A 15,651-nucleotide genomic window follows, 5' to 3' on the forward strand; every position below is an offset into this window, starting at 1 on the left:
TCTCTGTAAATTCACTTTACAAAAGCAGTTTGGTATCTTCTCTGAAAGAGATAGCTAGATGGCTCAGTGGAAAGAATGTCAAGGCTAGAATTGGGAAGGCTTGAATTCAAATATAGTCTCAAATACAAGTTGTGTGATTATGAGCAAATCAATATCCTCTAGTTTGCCTTAATCCATTGGAGAAGGAAATGGCAAACTCAAATATCTGCTAAAAAAACAAAACAAAAAAGCCCCCCATGGACAGTGTAGTCTATGGGGTCTTGAAGAGTGAGACGGGACTGAATAACAGAAAAACAAATCTTTGAAACTTAAGACAGCTACCTTTTCATTGAAAGGTTAAATGATTTCCCCAGAAAGTTTTGGGTTTGAGGTCAGATTTCTCTTCCCTAAACTGTACTGCCATTATCTACCTTATTTACATACATATTCTAAGCCTTTTAAAATCCAAATCCAACTATTAATTTCCTGCATTTTCATCCTAATTATTTGTAGTTGCATTGTAAAAATTTTACTCAGGATCATTCCATTTCTCTTGAGTCAATATTCTCTGTGGAATATCTCCTTTTAAAAATCTTGGTGGCTCTCCACTATCTACTATAAATTAGGTGTAAATTGTTCAGTTTAGGATTTAAGTCCCTCCAATCACCTTGTTCCAGTGTTACTGACTGCCCCTCCCAGGTCTACTTCATGACTTGCTGTAGCCCACATTCTCTTGACTTCATGATGATATCTTCCTCTATTCACAATCCTTTCCTGATCTCTCCAGCAGGAAGAAATCTCACCGTCCTCTGAAGTCACCTGGCTTTTTTTGTTTTCCATAGTACTTATTACATTCTGCAGGGTACTGTGCACTACGTACAGGTTAGACCGTAGGTTTTATGAGTGAGAAACTGCATCCTATTTATCTCTGTATATGCCAAATTACATTACATAGTATCTCCCACATAGGAGATACTAATTTGTGTTGATAAAATGAATATAGCCATCTCCATTGTTGATCTTACCTGTTGAAGTGACTGTTTCCCTTGGATGCAAGCATACCCTGAATAACCAGGGAAAATAGTGAATAGAAGTCAAAAAGAAAGATTGGATACTTTCTCCTATTTCAACTGATTTCCAGGCAAATATTAGCAGTGAAATTGTGAGTAGGGGGGGGAAAGACATGAAAGAATGATTTCTTAACAACCACTTTTCACTAAGTAATTAAAAGCAGGTGTTTTCCTTAAATGATGATTGTAGGTTGTCTCCTTCTTCCACAAAGTGAAATCCTTGAATGGTCACATGTAACTCCTGCAATATTCTATACTGGGCTTTTTAATCGGCACTTTGTCAACTAGAATGTGAGATGAACCATTTCCATTGAAATACTCAGACTTTTCTCATCCATGTGTCATCAAACAATCATGATAATTTTAAAATTCAACTATTAGTTAAAATGATTAAATGAATAAAAGTATTGGTATTGGTAAAATGTCCATGTTTTAAACACAAGCCATGATGATACCCAACTCGCGTGTAAAAAACAGTACACAGATTATCAGTCAGAGGCTTTGCTTCTGTAACTCAATACCTGTATTGTTCTGAGCAAGTAGCAAATCATTTAATTTCTCTAGACGTCATTACCTTTCCTTGGAAAAGGAGGGGGGAGGAATGAAATGTTAGACTATTTGGCTTCTAAGATCCCTTCCAGTTGCAAAACTGTAGATTTTATAACTCATTTCTGTGTCACAAACACTTTTCAAATGAGTCAATAAATGAATTAGTCCTGAAACAACTACCCTGGATACCCACAAAAGCACATTCTCAGTTGATTAACTGTATTGCTATTTCCTTTTAGCTTTCTGGCACACACTCATTGGTTCATGAGGACAATCAATTTCCAAGTGGGAAAATTTCTAAATTTTTAAGTAACTCCTAGTTTTTTTTAAAACACTTTGATAATTGTATTTCAATGGAATTAGTTTCCTTTGCAATAGTGTTGTTTTTATTCATTTAAAAAATATTATTCAGAGAAGAGAAGCATTAGCCTTAGCAGATTGCCAAATCTATGACACAAAAAGCTACGTGTTCCTGACTTAGGCGGTAGCCTGATTTTCTAGGCCACAAATTGTGAGTTCTGACTTCATCATTGCTGACAGAAGTCAGAATTTGAAGATACAAAGATTCTTTTCCCACCAATGCACCAAAGTTCTTCAGGGACACCAAAAGCTACAAGACATTTGAAGACTTAGTAAGAAACGACTGATTGCTGCAATACACAAAAGTTTATTTTTGAGATTTTTTTTCTTTTCTGAAGGCAAAATATAATAGAACTGAACATCAATGTATTTTGTACAACAAAAACTTTTTTTTTTTTTTTTTTTTTTTTTTTTTTTAATATGAGAACAGACAATCCATGAAGATTTTTTTTAAAGTCTTAGAACGGCTTCCCTTTAAAAAAAAAAAAAAAGTCATGCTTTCTCGCGGTCAACAAGGAGTCGGCATGGAAGGTATCATGGCAGTCGGGTCGATGCTGGGGACGGGGGACAGAGAGTGGGGGAGGCAGGGGGGGTGTTTCCCTTAGATCCTTGTCAGCTGGTGCCACAGACTGGATGGCAGGATACCTTCTACTTTCTCCATGACGAAATTTAAAGGGGCAAACAAAGTGCTGAGGAACTGCAAAGAAACCAGAGAGACATGAGAGTCAGAACCTCATCCAAGAGCGACGACACACATCTGCACCTGCCCTGCACACGTGCGCTGGAGACGCGCGTTAGTTATTTAGAAAAGGACCGCAGGCTGGGGAGCCTGGGGAAGGAGCCTCCGGGAAGGAGCCCCGGGGAAGGAGCCCCGGGGAAGGAGCCCCGGGGAAGGAGCCTCAGAGGCCGGCTCAGCGCTGTACTGTGGGGAGAACGGGAGCGCAATCAGGCTACGAGACTTTCCCAGAGTCACAAAGACAGTCCGTATTGGAAGCAAGATTTAAACCCAGGTATTCTAAGCGCTCCTTGGATTGGGGTACACAAAGGGCCTCTTCCGGCACAAGTCTGGGGGATGGAGCCCGCGCTCCAGCCCCACGACTTGGAAGGGCAAAGGCCGAGACCTCCAAAGGGCCCCGCTACCGCTTGGACTGGGGTTACCCCAAAAAGGACGGGAATCCGATGGATGAAGTGAAGGCCCTGGGATGGAAACACGGGTCTTCCGCATCCGGCTCGCTCAGGCGGTTCTATGAGCACCTCCAGGTTTGGGGCGCTCCTGGAGGTGGATGTTCCCTGCTCTGACGCGGAGGGCAAGCCCGCCCCGGCTTAGGTGAGAACAAGGTTCGTCCTACTCAGGGCAATCTGGTCATAAGCCATCCTAAACGGTGAGGCAAGTCCTCGGACAACAGGAACTGGGCTCCCGGCCGGACCTGGCCAGTCCCCACAGCGTACGCTCCCCCCGCACAGTCCTGAGGAGCTAAGGCCCACGAGGCTCCGTGACGGGGTTCTGGGGAGCTCAGTCTGGTATGGGCCTGAAAAAACAGAACAAACCCGACCCCTGCCTGGTTCAGAGCATCCGTGCCCTCTTCAACCTTACTATTTAAACTCAGTGTCCCCTTTAAAAACACACACACACACACTATAAAATTTTTTGTCTCCATTTTGTTATAAAACCAAGAATTTATGTCTAAATGACATATTATATTTTATATCAGATTATATTTTATATCAGATTTGATCTACCCACTCTATTTTTAACTGTTTCTAATCTGCCAAACTGACCAGCTCCTGCCAGAAAAATCAGAGCTAATCTATACAGTGAAAATAACGGTATTTGGCGCTGTCTGAGCCATAGCCTAAGTCTCTTGGGAGGCGCCCTCCCATCGTTTGCCAAGTCATTCATTTATACCACAATTGCCTCAATCTCCTCACTTTTATCCATCACTTGACATTAAGGTCTCATAACTATATGTAGCAGAGTGAATCAGGACAGAGTTACATTATAGCAATAAAGAAAACATTTGATACTCTGGCTAAATATATTTGGCTCATTTCTCTTTAGTTTTTGACGTTTTTAGGATTTAACAGAAAAGCATTGTGTGTGTGCATATATATATGTGTGTGTGTGTGTGTACAGTGTGTATGTAGATGTGTGTATATGTACTGTGTTTATATATATACATATCTGTGTGTTGATATATATACTCATACATGTTTATAGATACATACATACACACATATATATAAAGTTACTGATAACTACATGTATTAGTCTCTGCTTAGATCAATTCAACATGTTAAGTGCTTACTTTGTTCAAGATACCATGCTGTGTAGTACGAAGACAAACACATTGAAAGGAGCTGGTCGTAGCCCGTTTGTGTTCAGTAACTTGGATTCCCAAGTGTTGTAGAGGCTGCTTCACCCTCAAAATTCTGAGACCCCACATCATGTGTCCTTTTAAGAAAAGTGCTTTTGGGGGCAGCTAGGTGGCGCAGTGGATAGAGCACAGCCTTGAATTCAGGAGGACCCAAGTTCAAATTTGATCTCAGACATTTAACACTTCCTAGCTGTGTGACCCTGGGCAAGTCACTTAACCCAGCCTCAGGGAAAAACCAAAAAAAAAAGAAAAAGAAAAAGAAAAGAAAAAAAAGAAAAGAAAAGTGCTTTAAAACTTAGAGAACAGTGAACACAGGGATGACCCCACCCAATGAATCTGACAAGTCACAGCAGTAATAGTATATCCTAAGGGACAATCCCTCTATTGCCATAAATACAATAAGGAAAAATTTGGACAGCCAAATTACTAATGATCTTTATAAAATTCTACTTTTGCCCACAGAACAATACTGGTTGCTGCTATTGGAGAAATGGTTGAAAGAGCAGGGGTATTTAATTAAAGAAAATATAAGGTGGAAATGATGTTCTTTGGCATCAACAGGGCTGCCCCTTGAAAGCACAACAGGTTGCCTGTAATATATGACTAATGATGACTTAACTGTGATGTGCCAGAAAAGATGCCTTGAGTGATCATGACATCAATGACATGCAGTATGGCAAAGGGTAAGTTGGCTGGCCATGTAGCAGAGAGAGAGGTGAAGACTCCAAGCGTTGTACTGATTTTTAATGAAATTTTAAAAGACTGAGGAAGGCCAGTAGTAATCATTTTGAAGCCCAAGATAAATGATGAGCTGATGACAGGAGAATATCTGGCTGTTTTGCATGAGTTGAAGTCACCAAGCTCAAATGAAGAACATCCTAGAGCACTAAAATATCTGATAGATTTAAGTGTTCCATTGCTTCTATTGGTCTTTAAAATATCCTAGGGAACAAGAAAGGTGATATCCTGAGTTGTTGGGGTTTCCCCCCCCCAAGGTGAAAGAGCAGACTAGACACACTATAGCCAAATCTGTTTTCCTTAGATTCCTACAAAACAATAACGGTATAATTTATAACATTTATTTTAAAAAATTAAAAGCCAACATGACTTCATTAAAAATAGCCAGTCAGACCAAGGGCCACAATACTCAATTCTTTTTTTCTACCACCACTGGATTACTGGATGTGTAAATCAGAGGGATGTTGTAGAATTTTTAAAACCTAAATTCAAGGAAACATTTGACAAAAAATTAGAAGCTCTCTTTGGGGACAAGATGAAAAGATGGCAATACAGATATGTAGATTTGGAACTGGTTGGATGACTAACTGGATTGGTGACAGTTTGGAACATTCAAATACCCTGGAGGTTTGTCCTTGGTCCTGTGATGTTGAACATTTTTTATAATGATATAGATGAAGACACAGATGGCATGCTTAATGAATTTGCACAAAGTTGAGAGAGGACAGAGAAAATGATGGATCTCAGAATCTCCCCCAAAATAAACAATTGAAATATAATAGGGGTAAACGTAAAGTTGCAAGTAGGGTGTCCATTGACAGAATAATATTGGTCAAATATACTGGTATTTGGATGTCATGGAATATCAAGCTATAAAAAATGATTATGAATAATTCTGAGAAACTTGGGAATGCTAGGATGTACTAATACAGAGCAAACTATGTTGAACCTGGCCAACAACTTATATTATGTCCAGAATAATGTAAATAACAAATTGAAGGCTTTGAAACTTTAATCTATGCAATGATAAATGGCGACTTTGCACTTCTTAGCATAGAGGCAGACTTACAGTATGGAATAATGCTCACATTTTCAGACTAGGTCAACATCTTGATTTGACTACACATACTAGTTCCAAGGGAATGTTCCATTCAAAATGGAAGAGAGTCAAAGGAAGTGATAATGACAAAACAAAAACATGCCAAAAAAGGCATTTTAAAAAAATAAGCAAATAAAAGTAAACCTTTAACTTAAATCTAACTCAAATAAGGATGGGAGAGAAATAAATGAGATCATGTGAAACAGACCTGGAAGTTTTAGTGGACTATGAATTCAGAGTGAATTAGCAGCATAGTAAAACAACCAAGCTAATTCTATTCTAAACTACCCTGAGACTGCAGTGTCTAGAATGAAATAGATGGTATTCCAACTTGGCTCTGAGTTCCAGTCCGGCCAAATGAGGAATGTCATATTCTGCTCTGGGCACCACATTTTAGAAAGGGCACTGGCAAGCTGGAGTGTTTTTTTAGCAGGGAAACCATGATGATAAATTGAAGAATGTGCCATATGCAGAAGAATGAAGACGGTTGAATTGGGGTAGACAGGATAGTAATCTTCAGAGATCTGATGGGATGGCATATGGAAGGAGAATTGTATTTGATCCGTTTGGGCCTTTGCTCTTTGACAAATCTAGGAGCAATGGGTAGTGTTGCAGAGACACAGATTTATGACTAGTTGGAAGAATAAGCTTTCCAATTATTTAAATTGTCCCAAAATGGAATGAATCGTTTTGGAAAACTGATTTCTTCAATAAACTTCTTTTTTGACAGAGGCTGATTACACACTTAGTAGAAATATTAAGGGATTTTTAAAAATCAAATTATAAATTGGACAAGATGGCCTCTGCAGATTTTGCTTCTGAAATTTTCTGTATTAGGTATATATTCCTATACCTAGACATAGATGGAAAGAGATGAAGAAAAACCCTGCAGGAAGAGAAGTTACAGACAGTTTGCAATCTGTATTACTGAATACTAATCACTATGAAATCACAGACATCCTGAAGTATTATAGTCATTTGGAGACATATTAATTTGCTTCTTTTTTTGTTAATGTGTCTAAAATAGAGTCAGGAACAATGAATGGAAGTTTCAGAGAAAGTGGATTTTAACTCATTGTTAAGGGAAAAGCTTAACTAGAAGTTCAAAAGTAAAATGGGAAATAGTGGGTTCCCTCTTCATGGGTACTTTTTAATTACAGAATAGATATTGTTGATTGGATTCTTCTTTAGGTACAGATTTAGTTCTCAGAGGTTCTTTTTAATGGACTATAAATCACTATATGAAGAGGCTGGCTGTACAGCAACTGGTTCAGAAAATTCAATAGGTAGGGCTTGGGTAAATGTGGTGGTTCTCAGCTTATGAAGGTCTCTCTTCAGTCCAGAGGCTTACTGAGAATGACTAAATTTTCAACTCAGTAATGTAATGAACTGCTAGACCAATGGTATCACAATATTTATGCTCACTAAAATATAATTTCTGGAGCCACAAATGAAGTGACAAACAGCACAGAAGACGAGACTAAAAGAAATGCCTTTCTAAAAGAAAGAAATTATTTTCCCTATCCTTAAAATATGAACGAGTATGCCATGTAATATTTGGAATCCAGAGGTAGAGGGCATCTAGAAAATATCACCCAGTCTATCATACAGATAGGACTAAGTGTAGCTCAGAGAGGTTCTTTGCCCCAAAGTCATGTAATTAGGGAAGACGGGAATCAAACCAGGGCTTTCTGTCTCCAAATGCTATTCTATGATGCTATTTTACATGTTTTACAATCAACTAATGTTTCTGGAGACAATTATCAATGGGAAAAAAAAAGAAGCAGCTTCATTTATAGTCTTAGAAAGAAAAATTAGCTACAAAGTTAAGTCTGTATTAAGCACAACAGATAACCCTAGGCCTGGGGAATAGGTCATCTATGTCAACATGCAAAATTTCTGTTCAGATAGATGGCAGAGAGGGATTTGTGGAGTCTCAAACTGAAATTCACAACAATTAAATCAGTGTTTCATGGTGAGAAAAAGCAACTGAAATAATAATAATTAAAAAAAAAAAAAAAAAAAAAAAAAGGATGAGCGACACTTCAATTGCCTGAGTCTCATTTCCCTGAAATTCCATTATCTCTAGGAAGGTCATGGCTCCCAATGTGCATCATTAACATTTGAAACGTTCTCACTTATCTGAAGAAGTTCCAGGTGCCCTATAGCAATCCGACAATGGACATTTCTCTGTAATCAATATCTGACTTCAAAGAGACTCTGGCCCATAACTGAAGGAGAGGGGCTGGAGTTGGGGGTGGGAAGCAGAGCTCAGTCTCCGGACAGAGAGCAGAAGAACTGAGACAGGAGGGCACTTGAAAGCAAAGAGGGTCAGAATGCTGACCTTCCCACGTTCTGTGTGAGACTGGGCCTGGAAGGAGAACTTATTTATATGAAGACCCTTATCTCGGTAACCAAACACAAAGAGCGAGCTTTAAGTCTCAGTGGCAGAACACTTCTTCCCCTTCCCCCCTTTTAAAAACAACTAAATGCCTTTAATTCCACTATTTCACATTAACAATACACCTCTTTGGGTTTTTCTAATGTAAATAGATCGACAAGTTTGTGGACAGAAAAACACATAAACACACTGGACATTTCTTAAGTTCAACAGAACTTGCAGGGTGACGTCTAGGCAGTTTTTCAATCTGGTTTACACTTACAAAATGACATTATCCCAACGGCATTATCTATGTCCAAACTGAGAAAATCATTTTCACAATCTGAAAATGCTTGCAAACAGCCCCCAGGGCAGCAGTGATAACCTAGGGGCAGTGTCTGAGAAGCTTGAGGAGGTGACGGGGGTGATGGATGGGAAGAAGACTTTGGGGGTGGGGCGGGACCAAAGGGAGCTTGTGCTGGTCTCATCCAGGCAATCCATCTTCAGCTTCCATGAAGTCCCTTCTTACATTCAGGAATCTGATAAACCTTAATGAAGGGTAAGATGAATGTGACCCTCAGGATTTAGTGTTAGGGCTAACATAAAGCAACAAATAACAATAATTTCCAATCCTAAGTAGTTGAACCATCTAATCCATGCACGAAATATCAGCACAGAACCCTAAATTCAACTCAACCCAATTAAATCCATTTATTAAGCACCTACTATGCACAAGGAACTATGCTAGGTACTGAGGATACAATGATGAAAGAAGACACAAATCCCTGCTGTCAAAAAGCTTACAATCTAATATTTCATAAAATTGATTATTTCATTTATCTCCACATAAAATCAAGGCTCCTGAAAATTTAAAAAGGAGAGCTGTAGTTGGTATGAGTCTAGAATGGCTACAGCACTCCAAAACACTGGAGGGATAGCTGTGTATTCAAGCTACGGCGGCATCCTCTCGGCAAGCATGCTATTGTCTCCAGCTTTTCCTCTTGTCCCCCTTTACCTCGCCACCGAGTCTGCAGTTAAGCACATTTATGGGTCACAGGATGAAGGTCGGCAGCTCTGAACAGGAGAGCCAATGCTCACATAACCAGGCATTTACCACAAGCTGGATGTTACTCAAGTTGCAAGTCACACTAAATCAGTCTTCGTGAACCGTGTTATCTTAATGGAGAGCACAGATTCAAAGGCCAGCCCTTTTAGAATGCTGTCTGATTTGTGGGAGCCAGTCTGCAGGGGAAGGGGGGGTCTGAAAATGGGACCCCAGGCCGGTGTGGGTTTGGAGCCAGAGGTCCTGGGTTGGAGCCCCAGCTTTGGGCTTTCTGCTCACGGAGGAGTCTTTCACTTTTCTGGGTTAAAATGAGTGTGGTGGACTAGACCATCTATGGCGAGGCAAAGACGCCCTGATTTTTACTTTTACTACCTGGGTTTTACTCTCCCTAGAGTGTGAAGGACCTGTTAGCTACATGTTTGGTGACTAGGGCTGAAAAATGGAAGTAGGATTGATAGGTAATTGGACTAAAACTGAAGAGTGTCTGGAGGATGTGAAGGGTTTATAAACTACGTCTCCTAAGAAGCAGTCAAAGGCTTTGGGGACCTGTTGGTTTGGAGGAGAGAAGGGAAGGGAATGATAGCTGTGATCAGCATCTGAAGGGGTATCTGAAGAGAGAAAAGACTTCAGTGTTCCTTCCTGGGGCAGAAGAAGGACTAACAGGTGAAAATAACGGGAATGGATTTAAAACACTTGTAGGCATTAGAGCTATTCAACAGCAGATCAGGCAGTCTTGTAGAGAATTCCCTTACTGGAAAAGGTCAAGCTGAGACTTGGACACCATGTCCGAGCTACAGAAAGGACTCTCATCTTGGTGAAGGGATTGTATCAAATGACCCCTAAGGTTCATTCTGGCTTCAAGATTTTATGATTTCAATTATCAATAGAAGCAGGGGCATTTGATTTGAATACTGATTTTTATAAGAACCAACACAAATGCCGCTAAAATGAGCCATACCACGCCCACACCTTCCCACCTCCAGCCAGCCCCTATTTGTTGCTAACCAGGCTGATTAAAAAATCAGCCCAGTAAAGTCAGAAATCTTCCCCCCTCCCCCAACTTTTTTCTTCACACCCTGTCTAGCCTGAAATTTAAAGGGAGAGCCAGAGAAACCCAAACTCTTGGTAATGTGTCTTCTTATATTTTCTTTTGTTTGATATTCATCTGTGTACAAATTGGCAAACTGCTCCTTCCAGCCCATGTTGGCTAAGATGGCCTAACGAAAAGTCCTTTTTCCATAAGGACAGCCACTGATGTGGTTTTGTGCTGTCACTAGAGATCGCCTTTGTCACTAAGTGACTTATTGGCAGTGCCTTTCCCCTTTGAATGGCCCTACCAGCCTAATAAAAGTCTGGGTTGCATGTGAGCCCATGAGTGGATGATACAAACTCTGCACTTCCCTTCAATTCATTTCCTCAAACGAGCCAAGGATTGATAGCTTTTTATTTTTAATTTGTCTTCATTAGATTAACTTCAAAAATACAGATTCCATTTACTGAATGGGAGAAGCTACAATATCCTAAGCTTAGAAATATGCCATATAATTCAAATGAGATAAACAAAATGGAAATATCAATTGCAGATTCCCTAAGCTTTTGCACAAGTGACATTCAATGCTTAGACTTCTCTGCTACTAAGGAAAATCCAGGCGCTCAACAGTCGGCAGTGGCTAGTTCAGGGCCATCTCCATTTCTAAAATGCAGGGTCTTGCTGGCTTCCCCTCGGGGTCACTTTGGCTTTGCTCTCGCTCTCCCTGAGGGCTCCATACTGAAGAGTACTCACAGCTTTTGCGAAGACCCCCATAAGCTCTGGGAACTGATGTGTCAGGAGGGCCAGCATGGCTGTGAAGGAACATAATCCAGCAGTGAAGAGAATAAAGAAAGGAAGCTCCTTCTTTGGGTAAACTGAGACTTCATGGAAAGCTGCAGAGAAGACATTGAATGAAAAAATTAGTACTGCCATGGGATGACTTTGTACAGAGCTTCTAACACACTGGCCTGGCAGGGAAAGGGCTGCAACCTTCAGCTTTCTCCCTTTGGGGCCTGGGCAAGATCATTTAATTTGGGGCCTTAGTTTCCTTGTCCTTAAAATGGGAAAACTGAATGAGATGGCAAACCTTAAGCAAATAAACCGTTAATCACATCTTACTTAACTCAAGTCCTGGCTTCAGTCTCCCATTAGGCTCTTTCATTCCCCTTCGCATGGCCCTGGCTGCTCCCAGTGCCTTCTTACTCTCCTGTCTCTGTGCTTCCTGGCATAGGCAGGCCATGGCCACCCTTCTGTGTCTGGAAACATCCAGCTTCAGCCCGGGAGAACCCCCGTTCAATGCAGCTCAGATGCGCCAAAAGGCTCCTCCTTTGAGCCAAGAAGATAATACTGGCCTCCACAAGGGAGTTTATATTATGGTACCCACAAGTCCTGCTTTTTTCTTTCTGAGGTGAGTAAAGAGGAGGATGAGGACCACCATTTCAGTGTCAATGATGAAGCATTACCAGAAGTGGAAACACAATTTTGATTATAATTTATTAGGTCATTGGACAAGGAAACTAAAGACGTAAAGCTAATGAATAACAAAGCAGTAAATTATACATATACACTAGAGTGAAGGGGAGGCCTAATTCATATATTATAGTTTTTCTATAGAGATAAATGTGTTGAATTTTTAACAGACAATATGATGGTCTTTATTAAAACTAAAACCCAACACACGTATGCTTCCAAAAAAAAAAAAAAAAAAAAGCCCTGTCCCCCAGGTTAAGATTCACTTATACAATGTGGGCAATGACTTTTTTTTTGAAGTTTATAAATTATCATCCTTTTAGAGGTTATTTTCAGAAATGTTAGCCAAGGGCAATTGTAAAACTTAATTGAGGTACTAATAAACTATTTTCTTGTAACTTTTCTAAAAATTTGTCCTCCCAACTCTCAAACTCTAGGGAAAGGAGAATGTTAGGTTTAAAGTCTTAGGCCATTATATGCATTCTTTAGTAATGAGCATTAAATTCTATATAATCATAAAGACTATTTTTGTAGTGAAAAGAAAAAGAAAAGGTAATGTCTACTAATTTCTTTTTAAAAGAATAAAGAATTTCACAGTAGGCCTGGTTAGTAAGGTATTGAGTAAAGAACCTCCTGCTACTTCAATATACAATGATAGCAATCAGTTCTGTATCTAAAATCCACAACTTAATGACTTTATGATTGGTTCAATCATCTGAAAATCTGCTATATACTCCACCCTCCAATGTTATAGTATTCTTTAATATGAAGTATTTTGTGAATTCCATCTATAAGATAATGCTTTAATCGGGGGATTATAAAGGGTGGGAGAGGGAGAACTTAGCCAAAGTTTGAAGCTTATTATCTGAGACACAAAAAATGTCTTAAAACAAACCACATAAAAAGCCTGGAAGTGATATTTGTACACAGTTTACCCCAAACTGATTTGATAACAATTATTTAGCCCAAATTGTCAAAACAATGTTGTAATACACTAAATTCATAAATAATACTTTCCACATGTGGTATGGGTCACTAGATTGTTTGCCTGTAACGTCTTTAAGGGCATTATCTGTCTTGTTTGTGTTTCTCTACATTGATGAGGCTGTAAAGGTTCTCAATAAATATTAAAACAATTAGTCAATCAATTTGGTGTATATGGGAAGTCCCTCCAACCAAGAGGATTGCGTCACCAAAGAAAGCTTACCCTACCTCAATCTTCCTTCTTTGGCAATGATGTCAAGGCATTTAGAGCCCACTCTCTCACATTACTCATCCATATCCAGATCTCTTCTCTAGAGTCAATGCTTTCTCTTCAAATTAAAAATTCTTACAAAAATGCCATTGTACAGGAAGGAATTTACTTATTAGCTTACTGCTGTTTCCCACTATTTTTTCCCTTTTGAGTCTGACCTGCAGTTTATCCCAAATCAGAGGTACCTAACATACCCTGGGCATCCAATAAATGGCAATTTTATAATTTTCTTGGGTTTTTATTCCCTGAAGAATTTGGAGAGATCTGGTGCAACCAATAATTATGAGCAAACCCATCCACTCACTTAAGCCTTTTAAATATAATTGAGTTACAAGAACAAGAATGGCTAATGGAAAGAAATACTAAATTTCTATCATCCCACTTTCCCCATACACCTTGGCCTGGGTGCAAAGCCATGGTGGTTAAAACCATTCACTTATTATAGAATTCAATTAAAACTTACATGGAAGCAGCTCCCTGTCTGCTGTTTCTGTACAGATTGGATAAGGGTAAAAAAGATGCCCTTTTTCCAAGGGATAAGGGATCATCCTAAAAGCTGAAAAGAAACAAAACAACTTATTATAGGCTCAACATTCACTTTATTGCTTCACGATTTCAAGAAAGACTTTGGGGCATTTTTAGACTTTGGAGAACTGCTGCAAACGATTTTGAACCTCTGTGAACTCTGATCCCTAGAGCAGATAAGTGGGCAATGATGATTATGATCTATTACTCACACATTAATCTCACAGTTCATGTTGTGGGCGTATCTCACAAACTGGGGGAGGGGAGGAGGGAAAACCATCAATAATAATGACCTGGACCCATCATCTGCGAAATATTCAAAAAATGTTATGAGCGCTGACCCAAGAATTCAATTGGTAGTAAAGCGCTACAAGAACATAAATCTGAATTGATTCATTTGGAACATGTTACAAATATAAAAATATGAAAGGCATTTTAACATAACTTTTTCTAAATGTGTCCAAGTGGAATAAATTTTCAACCAGGATAGATTTTAAAGAAAAAAAAAAAACCTTCAAAAAATGCAGGAATGGGGGGGCATTTTTTGAGCTTATGAAACTTTTAAATCTTCAAAATCATGTGAAAAATAATGGACCTAGAAAGAGAGAGATTGATTAGCTGCATTTTGATGATGTCAGGCCACCTGAATTATGCTCTTGTGGCTTATGATAACATTAGACCCTGAGACTGAATTATGGCTTTCCAATCAATCCATCCTTTCCCATTATCATGGATGTTATTCTCACTGTTGCGATGTCATCGGCATGTTAGTCTCACTGTTGCTATGAACAGCATTCATTGAGGTGATTTTTCCCCAACAGATGTCTTTTAACTACAATACCCTGTCGATGTAGAACCTAAGACACAGAATACAGCCTAACAACAATTCTCCCCTCCACACGCTCTCTTCTATGTGGCAGCACAATTTTTAGTTTCAAAGACTACATTTAAAGTAATTGAAGTTACATCCTAAGCTATGTAATTACCTAACCCATCTCAAAATGCTGTCAATGTACATATTTATCTTTTGCATACTTATTTCAAACAGGACTAAGAAACGCAGAATGTTCTCCCTCATAAGAAATGACAAGGTTCCATTGTAACCAGCTTTAGTGCACATATGGTATTTATTCTGGTGTCTGAATATTATTTAAAAGTAAAAACATTATGTATGTGATTCCAGCATTTGGAATGCAGTCAATCTACACCACAGTGGTATCACTCTGAGGTTACAGCACATTGCCACAGAGAATATAAATCACAATAAACTCGGGATTAGAACAGAGCCAGTTTGCTGGCAGTTTTCTGGGGTAAAAATGTTATCAATTTTCTTCAAGTAACAGAAACCTCTTAAACAGAGATTAAAACATTAAAAAACACAGCAGGCCTCAGTGCTTTTTAAATGAAAGGCTCACCCCAGTTCAATCAAATAAAAAAAAAAATTCACACAAGCAAAGATGATTTTTGCTGGAATGAATATGAAAGAAGTCTTAGATGTCTCTTTAAGCAGGTTGTTAGCACAGATCACTAGAAAGAACCAAACTTTCTAAATAGAACTAACTCTTGGGGGGGGGGGGAAGTAAAAGATACAGGGTGGGATAGGGATAGGATTTTTATTACTCTTTTATAAGATCCACTAAAATCTATTCCAGGAAGCAATGAATTGAAAATTAAACTATAATATGGTACGGTTTTAATACCATTTCCCATAAATGATGAATGCTGAGATAACATCCAAAAAATGTGGAAAAACCTACG

General features: G+C 39.1%; 1 protein-coding gene across 4 annotated transcripts in view; it reads right to left on the reverse strand.

Annotated features, from left to right (window-relative positions):
• Nucleotides 1-2,245: 2,245 nt before the first annotated feature.
• The window catches only part of ST7 (suppression of tumorigenicity 7), a 320,239-nt gene continuing 306,833 nt past the window's right edge, over nt 2,246-15,651 (reverse strand). For all 4 annotated transcript variants that reach the window (XM_074268213.1, XM_074268214.1, XM_074268216.1 and 1 more), the window contains 3 exons: nt 13,832-13,924; nt 11,397-11,536; nt 2,246-2,655 (listed from right to left, as the gene is read on the reverse strand). In XM_074268213.1, coding sequence (XP_074124314.1) covers nt 2,560-2,655; nt 11,397-11,536; nt 13,832-13,924 — 329 coding nt within the window. In that variant the 3' untranslated portion in view covers nt 2,246-2,559. The remainder of the gene's footprint in view (nt 2,656-11,396; nt 11,537-13,831; nt 13,925-15,651) is intronic.

The sequence above is a fragment of the Sminthopsis crassicaudata genome, chromosome 5 (genome assembly GCF_048593235.1).
Source record: "Sminthopsis crassicaudata isolate SCR6 chromosome 5, ASM4859323v1, whole genome shotgun sequence".
Taxonomy (NCBI): Eukaryota; Metazoa; Chordata; class Mammalia; order Dasyuromorphia; family Dasyuridae; genus Sminthopsis; species Sminthopsis crassicaudata.